The sequence below is a fragment of the Oryctolagus cuniculus genome, chromosome 6 (genome assembly GCF_964237555.1).
Source record: "Oryctolagus cuniculus chromosome 6, mOryCun1.1, whole genome shotgun sequence".
Taxonomy (NCBI): domain Eukaryota; kingdom Metazoa; phylum Chordata; class Mammalia; order Lagomorpha; family Leporidae; genus Oryctolagus; species Oryctolagus cuniculus.
Genome location: NC_091437.1, coordinates 156431504 through 156446265, shown reverse-complemented (window position 1 = coordinate 156446265; position 14762 = coordinate 156431504). Strand labels below are relative to the sequence as shown.

Sequence of the window (14762 nt, the reverse complement as noted above, 5' to 3'; positions counted from 1 at the left end):
TACTATGTGCCATGCACTGAAGGAGAAGCTTTGTGTATTTTTCGTATTTAATCCTCACAGAAACCCCGTGAGGTAAGTCTCATTATCCCCACTTTATGGCTGAAGAAACTGAGGCTCAGAGACATGAAATAACTTGCTAGTGAGGTCTGTCTGACTCCATGACCCACACGCATTCTCATATACTAAGTGATCTCTTGGAGTGGGAGTGGGGTGGGCGACGTGGACATAATAGAGCTGCCACTTAATGAGCACCTGCTATGTGCCACAGGTAGGTATTATCATCCCTGTTTATTGGATGAGGAAATGGCATTTGGGGAAGATTGAGTATCTCAACTCTGGCTTTCTCACAGTGCGTAGCTGATGTGACACATAGATGAAATCCCGACCGCTGTGACATGTCACTGTTGTTAATTTGGTGACCCTCGTTGTAACGATTTCACTTTCTCTCTGGACTGGTGCCAGGGTAGCTACAGGTCTTGTCCGTACATACACAAGCAGTCTGTGTGTCCATGACTCAGGCAGCTGGATGTAAGAGGTGACTTCTCTGATTCCACGTCTTAAACTTGGCCCAGGGAGAGGGGCTAGTTAGGAAAATCACCATTGAGTGACGCTCGGAGAACCCTATAGTTTATCACAATTGAAATGAAAGTACCTAGGATCTTGATCACAGGCTGCCTCGATGATGCGTCAGATATTTCCGGGGTACGGGATTTGGAAATAAGCCCGCTGGCTCTAGGACAGGGCAACCACTGGGGCCACCCTTGCCACAGGCGTGTGTTAGGAAGAGCAAAGGCTTTGGAGTCAGATAGACCTGCCTTCAAATCTCAGCTCCACCAGTCACCAGCTCAGTGACCCTGACAAGTTACTTTACTTCTCGGAGTTCCATATTTTTCAGTTGTAAAATGGGGATTAACACAGCAGCTCCATCACAAGGTGGCTGTGAGGCTTTGTACAAAGTGTCTGGCACAGAGAAGGCACTGGGCCAGCAGTAGTTGCTCTTTTCCAAGTGCCACAAAATCTCCAACAGCTACTTCTGTCCTTGAAAATGCCCATCGCCCACCACATTAAGAGTCTTCCTGGAAAAAGTGTCCCTTACGATCCCCAAATGCGCCCTGCTCTTTATCTGGAGACAGGCCGTGAACTCACCCTGGACTTCTCCCACCATCTTCCTCTCTCTTCCAAGCCCCACATGCACACGCCAGTGACCCTGTGTGATGGGGCCAACTGAGCAACTAGCTTCAACCAGCTTGCAAAAGCTTTTTCTGAGCCAATACTCATTTTCTAAATAAAAGAGAGCAACGCTGGTCCTGCCATTCTGAAACCAACCCCCTCCAGGGCCCAGTCCACCCCAGCTGTGCTGAGGCCCAGCAGCTGATAGCACACTGCTCCGTTGCCAGCACTCACACTGACTTTGTTGTTCCTGTGTGTTTTTGTTTTTTTTTGTTGTTGTTGTTCTTTTTTTTTTTTTAATCCGCAGCTGTGGTGTGATTTTGACAAGTCGATACCCTTGAAGAACCTGACTTTCAATTCCTCAGCTGTGTTTACAGATATCTGCTCCTACCCAGAGGTATTTATTTATGGGCTCCCCATGATGAGAGTCGGACAGAGATAGCCCTGCCGGCTCCAAGTATACAGAAATGGCTAAAGAGCCCACGAAAGCACCCAAGAGACCATTTTGCTTCTCCTCTCTCTTCCTCCTCCCCTCTCTTCCTCCCTTTTGCTGCCTTCCCTTCCCCCTGACGTCGACTGTTCTTCTTTCCTGCTCCCTGCTCTCCTTTTTTCTCACCTCCACCCTTTCCCTGTCCCTCTTCCTTCCCCCCTCTTCTTATTCTTCCTGCTTTGCTTTTCCCTCCACCCGTTTTCATCTTTTCCTTTGCTACTCACTTCTAGTAACTCTTCTGCAAAATCCGATACTGGAATGTGCTGTCGCCTCCATTATGAAACAGAGTTGTTGCTCAGTGTTTGCACTGAAAAAGGAAGGAAGGAAGGAGGAAAGAAGGGAGGAAGGAAGGAAGAAGGAAGGAAGGAAGGGAGGAAGGGAGGAAGAAGGAAGGGAGGGAGGAAGGAAGAGAGGGAGGGAGGGAGGAAGGGAAGAGGGAAGGAAGGAAGGAAGGAAGGAAGGAAGGAAGGAAGGAAGGAAGGAGGAAGGAAGGGAGGAAGGAAGGAAGGAAGAAGGAAGGAAGGGAGGGAAGAAGGAAGGAATGAAGAAGGAAGGAAGGGAAGGAGGAAGGAAGAAGGAAGGGAGGAAGGAAGGAAGGAAGGAAGGGAAGGAGGAAGGAAGAAGGAAGGGAGGAAGGAAGGAAGAAGGAAGAAGGAAGGGAGGGAAGAAGGAAGGAAGGAGGAAGGAAGGGAGGGAAGAAAGAGGAAGGAAGGAAGGAAGAAGGAAGGGAGGGAAGGAGGAAGGAAGGAAAGGAGGGAGGGAGGAAGGGAGGGAGGGAGGGAGGGAAGGAGGAAGGAAGGAAGAAGGAATGGAGGGAAGGAGGAAGGAAGAAGGAAGGGAGGGAGGGAGGGAAGAAGGAAGAAGGGAGGGAGGAAGGAAGGAAGGAAGGAAGAAGGAAGGAAGGAAGAAGGAAGGAAGGAAAGGAGGGAGGGAGGAAGGGAGGGAGGGGAGACTGTGTAGCAGTTCTGGGTTAGGAGGAAGAGCAGCTGCGTGGTCACACCACACCCCAACCAACCCCATGCCCTGAGGCCTGTGGGTGGATTTGCTCTCTAAGGGGCTGTCAGGCTCAGGGACCCCCAGTATGGGGAGAGGCTCTAGGTAGTCTCCTCTAGGCCTGGGAACTTTTCTGAAAAGCCTTGTGAGAGGAGGGCAAGCCCCACCTCCCTGCACCTGAATGTGCAGAGCACCTACGTGGTAATCATAAGATGAAGGAATCCTGCAGATGGGTGGGACAGAGACTGCTTTGTCCACTTCATACAGAAGGAAGCAAGGCCCCAGACAGTACCTTGCTAGGTGCACTCAGCACCACACCTGCCTGGCTTCCTCTCTTCCTCACTGCTTTGACGCTGCCTTTTTCTGTCTTTCCTTCCCTCTCTTTTTATATAGTCACCAAGGCTTGGTACTTCAAACCAAGATGGATATCTTATCCTAATGCCACATTTCTGAATCCAGGCCCTGTCCCTAGATGCGGAGCAAGCTCTTCTTAGGCATGTGTCAGGATGGGCAGGACATGAGCCCTTCCTTCTAGCAAGGAATGGGCCCTAGTTAGCATTCACTGTGGGATGTCAGATTCCTGAGAACCTCTTAGTTTGGAGAACATGGGGAATGTTTTAGGCTCAAGGGACAGCAAGTAGGCCCAGAATTGGATGATGAAAACAAGACAAAAGCTGGATTTTACTTCCAACCAGGCCTTGCTAGCAGTGAAATCTAGGATCATTTCTTACTTTTGCTAAGCCTCAGTTTCCTCATCTGTATAATGGGAAAATTAATACCTTCTCCAAGCGGATAATAGGGAGTTACCTGTTTTCACAGTGCCTAGATGAATTAGCAAACGTTTAGTCACTAGCATGGCATTTGATCTGGGGCAGATGCTTATAAGCTGTTAAAATGTGTCTCAGCCTCACTCTTCATTAACTTTGTCTACTCTGGACCTCACACCTGGGCTTCCGAACTCAGAGCCACAAAAATCCTGGATGTGCCAGTCCTACAAAAGTGGTGGTTAAGCTTCTTACCCACACAGCTTAATTTCTGTGCCTCAGTTTTCTGTTCTCTAAAATGAGGATTAAACATAGTGGTTTTGTAGATTAAGTGAATTAATCCATGTAGAACATTTAGAGCCATTCCTGGCAGGAAGTATCTGCTACTTCAACGTCAACTGTGATTTATTTTTTGTTTCCAGTAAAAAGACTTCAAACCTGCACTGTCAATTTACACTATATGTAAACATAGAGCTGTACACATCTGTAGCGTGGTGCTAACATACATGCATGTTTTGAAATATAGTCAAAAATTAAAAATGTTAAAAAGTCAGATAAAAGAAATATGAGGCACAATCTTACTATTTTCCTCCACAACCAAAGGATCATCTTGCTCAATAAATTGAGGCCACAGGACATATTTGCCATCTACTGCAAGCACCTGGCTTGCCCCAGGCTTTGCCTTCTGCAAATACAGAGCTGTGCTTGTCTGCCTAGATATGTGTCTGCCGAACTTGAAGGAACTAGATGTTCACTTCTGGAAAGACTTGAGCCTTGGTTTCCTCCTCTGAGTCCGTGATGGCTCTACTCTGCCCCATGAGAAACAATACGCAGTCCAAAGTCACATTCTCAAACTGCTTGATGTGACATAAACCTGAGGCTGCTGTAGCATATGGTGTAAAATGTAGCTGAGTTCTGAACTGGAATTCTGGCAGCTACTGAAAATACATAAAATGGGAAAATAAGAGTGAAAAAAAGCATATTCCAGCTGTGATCTGTAAAATTGTCTCAGGGAGGGAAAAGACTTCTGTTGGTAAAATGAATGGAGATCACATGCACAAAACAGAATGTCTTTCACTCCAGCACCTAAATGTGGTTCTCAGTGGCTTCCATGGAAAGACCCTCATTTTCAAATGAAGCCCCTTTATGATAGGTTCTGGCACATCTGAATAAACAGTTCGCTGTTTTGTGAGAGCAATAGGAGCTTGGCTTAAAGGATCCCTGCAAGCCAGTATTTCCATGTCTTGGCATCCTGGTGTTTTCTCCCCTTTCTTTCCCACTCATTCAGTAACTACCCAACCTTCGCTCTATTTTTCCTACATGACACAATCTAGACTGGAGTTTGGAGAGTCAGTCCAGTTGTCTCAACTCAGCCCTTGTGGTGCCCTCGCAGGCTTACAACACCCTCATTCCTGGGCTATGGGCAATGTGGGCTGAGGTTCGGGGAGATGTAGAACAGCCTCTGCCTTTGCCTGTTGGGACTTCACTGTGCTGCTTGCACCATGAGTTATGATGGCTAAGAATTAGATTCTGTGTGAGTCAGTAAGTTGGATTATTCCTTTGAATCACAGTGAAATTTTTGAATTTTTTTCTGATTTCATTGTTCTCATCATTGGAGTTCATAAGGCTGTGGGATCTGGGTAGCGACCAATGGGTGAAGGGAGCCCAGTTTATATGACTTGCATAGTAGAGACTCAGCTTCCTCTTCAGTGATCATTTGCCAAATTCCTCCCCCACCGCTTCTATGAAGATTTGCTATATTGCCAAGGTAATTTAGAATACATTATGACAATGCCCTAACACTAGTGTGGTGCCTTACAGCCTGGTGCAATTCTTGGCACAGAGTAGTGCATTGGTCAACCATTGCAGTGCAGAATAACAAAAGCATGGTTTAGTTAATAAAATGTTCATGTCACATAAACAGAATCACATATTGTTCCCCTTAACACCTTCTCATACCATAAATTTCCATTTTTTTCCAAACATGGAAGAGATTGCTCCACTTGTGATATCCCAAGCCACTATATAATCTGACAGAAGAAAATTGTATTTAGTAGCAGAAAAAAATGTTACATATATTCCCCTCTTCTCTGAAAGAGTCAAAAGAATAGTACTCATCCTTGAGTCATTTTAAGAATTAAGTAAAATGAAGCAGGGAAAGTCATTTATAGGGTACCTTGCACAGAATATTTGCCCAGTAAATGTTCAATTGTAATTATTACATCTATGCTACACCAACTTTCCCCTGATGCACAAATATCACCACTCCCAGCTGGTACCCCCTTCTTACCTAGAGTTCATCTAATTTAGAGACCTGATTGTATCACATTTCCACATCTCTGGTGTTTGTCCTTCTTCTTCTATGCACATTCCACCATACCTACTAAGCTGCCTTTTACCTCTTTTTCCTCGCTTGGATAGGAAAGTGATACTGAACATTATGGAATTCAATATTTCAATGATTAAATTAAATTAAATGTGTTATCATTGAATCTCTTCTTCTCATTCCTAAAGTAAAGGTAACACCCTTAGAATGCAGATTGCCTGTTTCCTTTATTAAAGATTCCTGGGAACCTTTCCAGGCCCTAACATTTTTTCACACATGTTTCAGTATTACTAATTTATGCCATTAAAATGTCTAAGAAGAGTGGTGGACGTTGTGGAGCAGCAGGTTAAGCAGCCACTTAGGTTGCCTGCATTGCACATCAGAATGCCTGGTTCAAGTCCTGGCTATCCTCTGTCTGATCCAGCTTCCTGATAGTGCTCCAGGAAGGCAGCAAACCAAGGCTTAAGTGCCTGCATCCCTGTCATCCAAGAAGAAGACTAGGATGGAGTTCTAGCTCCTGGCTTCTGCCTGGGCCAGTTCCCAACAGTTACGGGTATCTGGGGGGTGACCCAGCAGATGGATGATCTCTCCCGCCATCCCTATCACTCTGCTTTAAAAATAAATAAATAAAACTTTTTTAAAAAGATAATGGGTACAAAGACTCACTTCCAAACAGTATATTTCATCCACTCCCTCATTTAATATTGCATGTTAAAGGACATTACAAAAGGAAAAAATTTGCTCAAAAGCTGTACATCATGTACATATTTTGCATTACTGTACATTTTTTGAATTGTGTAATCAGGATATACACACAATTTTATAACCTACTTTCTAGTTTAATTATTTTTAAAATCACTCTACATTGCCATTTGAATGCTCATCTCAAAATCGTTGTCTAATCTTGGAGCTATCCTGTGTGCTTTTTCACTACTGTCCTATAGTTTTCCTCTTCAAATCTCTAACAATTCCTAATCTGTATACTTATATTTTTTCTTCCAGTATTCCTCAAATATGATAGTTCCTAAATTTTAATCTCTGTATCTTCTGTTTTGATTTTTAAATCTTCTGCTTTGATGGTCTTTTCCATACCTGTAGGTTTGGCTGAGCAATCCTAAAAATGCATCTCCCAACTTGATCTGTCTTCATAGGGTAGCATAAAAACACAGAAACTGTTGTTTGATAGAAACTTAGTAATTGCAATAAGCCTAGTATCTCCCCAAGTTATAGGGAATGTGCAATAGAGGAGTCCAAACCAAAGGAGAGAGAAAAGTTTTCACAAAGCTGCAATTTCCGTAGTTTCCTATTTTCCTGTTTCCTGGTCACACCTGCACTATCCAATCAAGGTTTAAAAGGGATAGAGGAGATGTCCTTGATATTGTCCAGGGGCCTCATTGCAGTTGATGTTTCATGGTTTGCAGCACTCCTAGAAGGTTCAACATCACACTGTGAAGCAGGAAGGGGAAGTCAATGAGGTGATTTCTTTCAATGGAGCACAGGATGGTGAGCAGAGATGGCAAGAGGATACTAACCCAGTTGGTTGAGGCAATAAAAAAAAATTAGTTCCTATTGATCCATTTTGCAAATACATGATCATCTTTGCCTAGTAAACCTTCAGAAGCCCTTTAGAGAACCTCTGACATTGCTCTGCCCACCTGTATAATACCTCTCATAAATAGTTGCGTGGTCCTCTAACATAACCTGAGGAACTAATTCTTCTGCTCCTTCATAACTTTATACTCATACTAGCCAGTCTTCCCAGTTTCTATCATGTGAAAGCCTCTCCATCGTTCAAGGTCCAGCTCAAACTCATGTCTCCTAAACAGCCTTCCCCAGAGGAGCCTTCTCCCTGATAGTGTACGCTTGTCCTGCCTCTGTTTTCCCGCTGTGTTTCGTCACATTGCTTACAAAGCACTTTGCATGGTGAATTGTTGGCAGTTTCATGTCTGCTGCTCATTTTAGATCACCACTTCCTTTAGACCTGAGCCATATCCTATCCCCCTTTGAACATGCAGTGCTAGCATCATACCTTGATTGGAGTAGGCATCAATAAATGCTTATTACTTTTAGAAAACTTAGTTCTTGGGTCCCCATCAGTTTTCGTCCCAAGAGTACAATCCTCTCAATGGCTTTTGATTCAAAGTATGATACATAATTTGCAATGACAACCCTTACCTATGATGCATGCAACAGTGGAACTGAAGCCCTCAGATCTCCTTCTCTTTTCTTTGACCCTGGATAGAGAAAATAAATTCCAAAGAATGAGACTCTTCACCTGGTCATTTCACACAGCTTTCTCCACACAGAGGCATTGGAATGAATTACCTGACAATCTGGCCCAAAGGAGGAATTTAAAGGACAATAAAGAAAGCTTACTATCCCAATTGAGAAAATGACATAATTGGGTGTATTAGAAAAGGGAGAAACAAAAGTCAAAGATGCACCAGGCACTGGGCTCTTTAAGAGCAGAGATGATATCTTACTCATTTCTGAGTCTACTTCATGCATCTCAATGGCCAGGCCTGTGCCTTCATTGGGAACTCAGAGCACCATCCAGATTTGTTGATATTAATAGTTGTTGAAAGGATGCATGAATGGTCGATTCCTCTTAATAAATCAGTAAACGCATCTTCATGGATTTTTGAAAATTCTTACCCGTCTCCTCTACCCATATAGAAAATATCTCCCCACATAATAGGAGGGAAAAACAAAAATTGTTATAAAAAGTCATTCATGACAAGACTGGAAGGGATTTTAGAAATTATCAAGTCCAGTATTCCCACCCACCAGAGTCCCATGTACACAAACTGGTTGTATCCAAGTGAGCTAGATGCCACTTTCTAGCTATGAGCCTCAGTTTGCCAAAGTTTTATGAGCCTCAGTTTCTTCACCTACCAAATGGGAAATATGTGTTTAATTTTGATCAGTTCATTTGAATATTAAAATAGAAAGTATGGATAGAGATCACAATACTGCTTTAAAGTGGAGTTTTGATATTCAAGGTTTTGCTCTTTTTTCCAATTGGCTAGTCAGAATCTGAACCCACCACACAGAATGATGTTTTGGGGTATCTCAGTAGGCTGAAGAGCCCCCAACCAAAGCTGAAATCAGAATGAGCAGTGACACCTGGGGGCTACTCCAACATTCCAGCTCTTGGATGGTTGTAAATTTTGCAATTTGAATTGTGCCTTCTAATAGAGGGTAACAGTTGTTATGCTGGTCCATGCAGGGTACACAGAGGAATAAGGCTAGATCCAAAAGAATCTGGAAATACCTAAGAAGGCTTCTTAGAGAAGATACCTGAGCTGACATTTATTGGCAGAATAAGCTTTGGTCACAGGGACGACAGTTGATCCACAAGACATTGGGGATGCAGAACACAGAGGCATAGGAAAAGCATTGAATGTGAAAGGAAATCTAACACATGACGACCTTGTGGGCTCTGCTACTCAAAAGGGAGAGAATAACTTGAGGAAATGGAGAGCAATAGGAGGGCTCCTAGATAAGAAGTGATATGATCGCTTCTTAGGAATACCAGGTAGAGAATGATCGTGTGGATTAGGTGGGAATTGGGACCTAAGAGCAGGCAGAGCTGCTAGAAAATTGTTCCAGAGGTGTTGGTGAGAGGTAAAGATAGAAACAGGGCAGAAGGAGAATATCGACTGAATATGGACTCTGTTAAATAGAACCTGCAGATAGGATGGCTGGAACGCGAAGTGTGGGCAAGAGGAACACAACAAAGATGAAACCAAGGTTTCTGTCTTGGCGAAGATGTGAAAAGTGATATCATTCACAGAAAAGGAGACATGGGTTAGGGGATAGGGAAGTGAAGAGTTCTGTTTGGGATCCGTTGAATTTCTGGAGGCCCTAGGATCTCCTGGTAGAAACATCAACAAACATCTGTATAAGGGAATCCATCAGCTTCCATGATTAGGAGAGGGGGCCTCTCACATTCCTCTTCGTTCTGACTGCTGCTTCTCTGTTGGCAGTACTTTGTCTTCACCGGAGTGTTGGCCATGGTGACCTGTGCAGTGTTCCTCCGACTTAACTCTGTCCTGAAGCTAGCTGTGCTGCTAATCATGATCGCCATCTATGCCCTGCTGACAGAGACCATCTACGCTGGCCTCTTTCTGCGTTATGACAACTTGAACCACAGTGGCGAGTAAGTGCCCACCATTCTCTGTTCAAAATATGCTCAACTCCCTGTGGGTGGGAAGTGGAACCACAGGGAAAATGATCACAATAGAGTTATTGAAACTTAAGGACTGACTGGATATTGATTTGTATCTCAACTCAGACATCCTCTAGTTTAAAAGTCTAGGCAAAATCCCTACTTTCTAGTTGTACCATTTATATGGATAATGAATCAGTTCATCAAAATTTGGACTAAATATTACCAAAATAGGCGCTCAGTTCTTCTGCAAACCTAATAATCTGAGATTTCTTCAACTTGAGAAACTCAAAGGCTTATAAGGTCAAATTATAATTTGTGTTTAGCCATATTAATTATGTTAACTGTGCATTGAGCTCATATGCACCTTGCATTGGATTATTTTTTAAGTATAAAATCATCTTAAAAAATCTTAGGCTAGATTTCAGAGAGAAAAGAGCCTGGAGCAAGGCTTACATGCTAATACAACCCCAGGGCAGTGAAACTGGGGAGAAAAGGGAAGTGAGGGAAAAAAGCCTGGGAGGCAAATGCAAGTAAATGTCAATGTCATATCATGCTGGCAACTGAGCTGTGAAGAGAGTGGGCGGATGCCGTGGTATAGCTCCTCCCTTGGCTGATTGAAACATACCTAGATAAGCTGGAAGGTGGGGGAAACATAACTCCAAAGGCAGAGGGATGTGTCTTCTGGCTTCTTCTTTCCCCTTTCCCCATTGGTCACAGCTCTCACACTCCGGGCACACTTTCTGGTGACATCACTTGATCAACTACATAGCCGCTGGGGAAACAGACCCTACACTAGATGGAGGAGCCAGACATGGAGTGTCAGGATGATGTATAGGAAGCACAGAGGTCCAGCTGAGGCCAAAATAAGTGCCTAACAGCCAGAGAGAAAGACAAGATAATCCAATATTCTCCTTTTCCTCCAAGAACAAAATCTACTAAACATAATATACTCTAATATAGTTCTAATTCATGTTTTAAAATGCATGTTTACCTAAGTCATTGTCTATAATTTATTTATATTACTTTATTGTCATACAGTATTGTTTCTTTTGATTCATGTAGATTGATATCTATAGATTTGCTTCTTTTTTAGCTGTTGTTTGTAATATTACATAATATGAACATGCAAAAATATATGTATCCTTTGATCTACTCTAGATGTTTAGATTGTCATAAGGCTTCCCTTTTATAAAAAATGCTTCAGTGACCAGCTTGAACATGTCTCCTAGGGGGAATATACAATGACACACTTGCTGGATTGTAGGTTATCTTTTCATTTTCCACTTTTTAAAACACTGCATTGCCAAATTACTCTCCAACATAACTGAAACTATTTCCTTCTTACAAGCAGCAGTTCCCTGCTCCTCATTCTTGTCCAGACCACTGTTAGACTTTGGAAATTCTTGCTGAATTTATGAGTGTGTATTCTATTTGTTTTCATTTGCAGTTCCCAAATTATGAATATTTTTGTGCATCACTTTGTGTAATTACTGACCATGTGAATTTCCCCTTACATGAATTGACAGTTTATATCCTTTGCCCAAATTTCTATTAGGTTGTTGATTCTTTCATAACCAAATTGATAAAATTATTTTGTTTTTAATTGGCAGAAAAATTGTATATATTCATAGTATGCTATATAGTTTTTGATATATATATACATTATAAAGTAGCTAAATTAATCTAATTAACAAATGTATTATCTCACGTGCATGTTTTTCATGATGAGCATACTTAAATTCTACTCTCCTAGCAATTTTGAGTAAAAAAAACATTGTTTTTTTACCGTTTTAAACAGTAGTTCTCTTGAACTTATTCCTCCTAACTAAAATTTTGTATCCTTTGACCAACATCTCCCCAGTTCTTCCCCCAACTCTCCAAATTCTGGAATCCACCGTTCCAATTGATGCTTCCATGAGTTTAACTCTTAGATTCCACATATGAGTGACAGCTTGCACATTTGACTTTCTGTGACTGGCTTATTTCATTTAAAGTAGTGTCTTCCAAGTTCATCCGTGTTGTAGCAAATTACACTAATTCCTTCTTTTTTTAAGGCCTGATAGTATTCCTATATGTGTGTGTATCTCACATTTTCACATTTTCTTTATTCATTCATCAATTGATTATACTTAGGCTGCTCATTGCAGCTTATCTACAAGGGCAAAGGAATGAGAATTCTCTATAAACTGTAGATATCAATGTGTGTCTTTTATGATGCATTTTGTGTGCTTTACCCTATTTAGTCTGCACAGTAACATTCTTTTTTTTTTTTTTTTTTTTTTTTTTTTTTTTTTTTTTTTTTTTTTTTGACAGGCAGAGTGGACAGTGAGAGAGAGAGACAGAGAGAAAGGTCTTCCTTTGCCGTTGGTTCACCCTCCAATGGCCGCCGCGGCCGGCGCGCTGCGGCCGGCGCACCGCGCTGATCCGATGGCAGGAGCCAGGAGCCAGGTGCTTCTCCTGGTCTCCCATAGGGTGCAGGGCCCAAGCACCTGGGCCATAACATTCTAAAGAACATAGGTGAAGAGAAGCTAGCAATTACCCATGTGCATGTTTCTAGTAAATAACACATCTGGATTCAAGCCAGGTTCTTTCTGGCTCCAAAGTCCACCTTTACGAATGCTGCATATCCTTCTTTTAAATCATGCTGAAGAGCATCCCATCCAGGATTCAACGAAAATCAAAGCAATTCAAAAGAAGACGGTTATTGGCAACAGATTCCCACAGCCATACAGAAATAAACATAAAAAAAGAGAAAACAGAGATATGAACAAACTAGACTACCTTTTTAGTGAAAATAAAGTCATATGAAATTAGCCTATTCAAAGAAAGACACAGCATTAATGGAAGAAGCCAAGATTTGGGCTTGACATCCAGATTCTTTTGTGTTATTATAAAGTCACTTCCAGTCTTTGGACCTCAGTTTGCTCACGGGTAAAAGTGAAATATAAGCACTCTATCTGTACTCAACATTTCAGACTTCATAACAAAATACCAGAGACTAGATGGCTTAAACAACACACGTTTCCTACATATTCTCAGGTATCTCTCACAATTCTGAATGTTAGGAAGTTCCAGGTTCAGGTGAAGGCTGCCTTCCTGGGTTGTAGATAGCCACCTGCTTGCTCCTTGTGTCTTCAAACGATAGATAAACTGTCTCTTTTTTTCTCAGAAGGGCATCAGCCCTATTTGAAGCCCCTCTTATGAATTCATTTAACTTTAATTTTAGCTTTTTAGAGCTTATCTATATATGCAGTCACATTGGGGACTGGAACTTCAACATGTGAATTTTAGAGGGAAATAATGCGGTTCATAGCACTGTCCCATGACAGCTGTGAAACTCTGATCTTCCTGGCACATTGTGAGTACTCAATACATGATTACTCTTATTCCCTCCTCTCTTCTTCAGAGGGAAATGCTTCTGAATTCTGTTGCGAGAAGCTTTGTTAAAGATTTATTTATTTATTATCTATTTATTTATTTGAAAGTCAGAGATACAGCAAGAGAGGGAGAGACAGAGAGAGAGGATAGATAATCTTCCATCCACTGGTTCACTCTCTAAATGGCCGCAACGACCAGGGCTGGGTCTTGCTGAAACCAGGAATTTCCCCCAGGTCTCCCACATGGGTGCAGGGGCCCAAGCACTTGGGCCATCCTCTGCTGCTTTCCCAGGCCCATGAACAGGGAGCTGCATTGGTCAAAAATCGAGCAGCTGGGACTCAACCTGGCACCCCTATGGGATGCTGGTGCTGCAGATGGCAGCTTAACCTGCTATCCCAGAGCACCAACCCCTGTTTTGAGGTCTTAAGGAAACGTTTGTAGTTGAATCATTAAATGGGGTTGTGAAAGCACAAGTAATCCCAAGCTCATTTTTAACTGTTACTGATCATCAAGTGCTTTTTCCAGCTTGCTCCTGACTCAAGATCAATCGCTGGTTAGTCTTGTATTACCTCACTCTGTTACCAATAGAACTCAACTTAAATCCATAGAAACTATAAGTTCACTCAGCATTCTGACTTGGCAGCACGGAACAATCATGCTTTTGGGTTTTAATCAACCCTTTGGGAGTTCACAATAATTCCGGGGAATCCCTACTGGATTCCTGAACATCAGGTACCTGATAAAAGCAGATACAAAAATAAACTCCCATGTTTATTTTAGCCATTGACAATGGCTAAGATTTTGAAGCAAGTACTACCATTTTCTTTTACTGTTGACCCCTCTGTACTACAAATTCAGCCTTTTTGGATAGATCATCATCCTCATATCCAAACTTTTGTTCCTAACTGTTCTCCCAGCATCCACTCTCAGTTCACCCTTACCAAAGCCAGCTGGTAAAAGCATATTTTTTAAACCCCTCAATGATTCCCTATCCCTTCTCAGAAGCCAACATTTCAACCAGTTTGCTAAGGATTTGAAAACCTTCTTTCACCTGGCCCACACTATCTTCTCACAACTCCTCAAGTCACCATTTTCTAGCCATGAAAATAATATATTCTTTACCATATGAGCTTCTATGTAAAAATTCCCTCTCCTGATAACTCCCTAATTCCAGCCCAGCTTTTTAAAAACCCAACCCAAGAACACTATCCTTGGTGAATCTCTTTTTGGTCATTCCTTGTTTTCTAATCTATGTTCATAGTTTTGTATCTTTACAGTTTTGTCTCTGTTGTAGTCTTTAATTTTCATGTCTTTATCTTCCATTAACATAGGAGGTTTTGAAGGCAAGGATCATTACTCATATTCATATTTTCAACACTTAGAGTATCTGGCAGTAGGTGCCTACTTAAATATTTGTAGAGTGAAATACTAAATGAATCAATGACTAAAAGACACATTAGCTCATTA

At 42.1% G+C, this 14762-nt stretch overlaps 1 protein-coding gene across 4 annotated transcripts in view; it reads left to right on the top strand.

The window, feature by feature from the left end:
- Window positions 1–14762, top strand: part of ADCY8 (adenylate cyclase 8) — a 261395-nt gene that overhangs the window by 205925 nt on the left and 40708 nt on the right. For 3 of the 4 annotated variants that reach the window (XM_051844023.2, XM_051844024.2, XM_002710549.5), the window contains 2 exons: window positions 1478–1567; window positions 9733–9905. In XM_051844023.2, coding sequence (XP_051699983.1) covers window positions 1478–1567; window positions 9733–9905 — 263 coding nt within the window. The remainder of the gene's footprint in view (window positions 1–1477; window positions 1568–9732; window positions 9906–14762) is intronic. The other variant, XM_017341537.3, reaches the window with a different exon arrangement.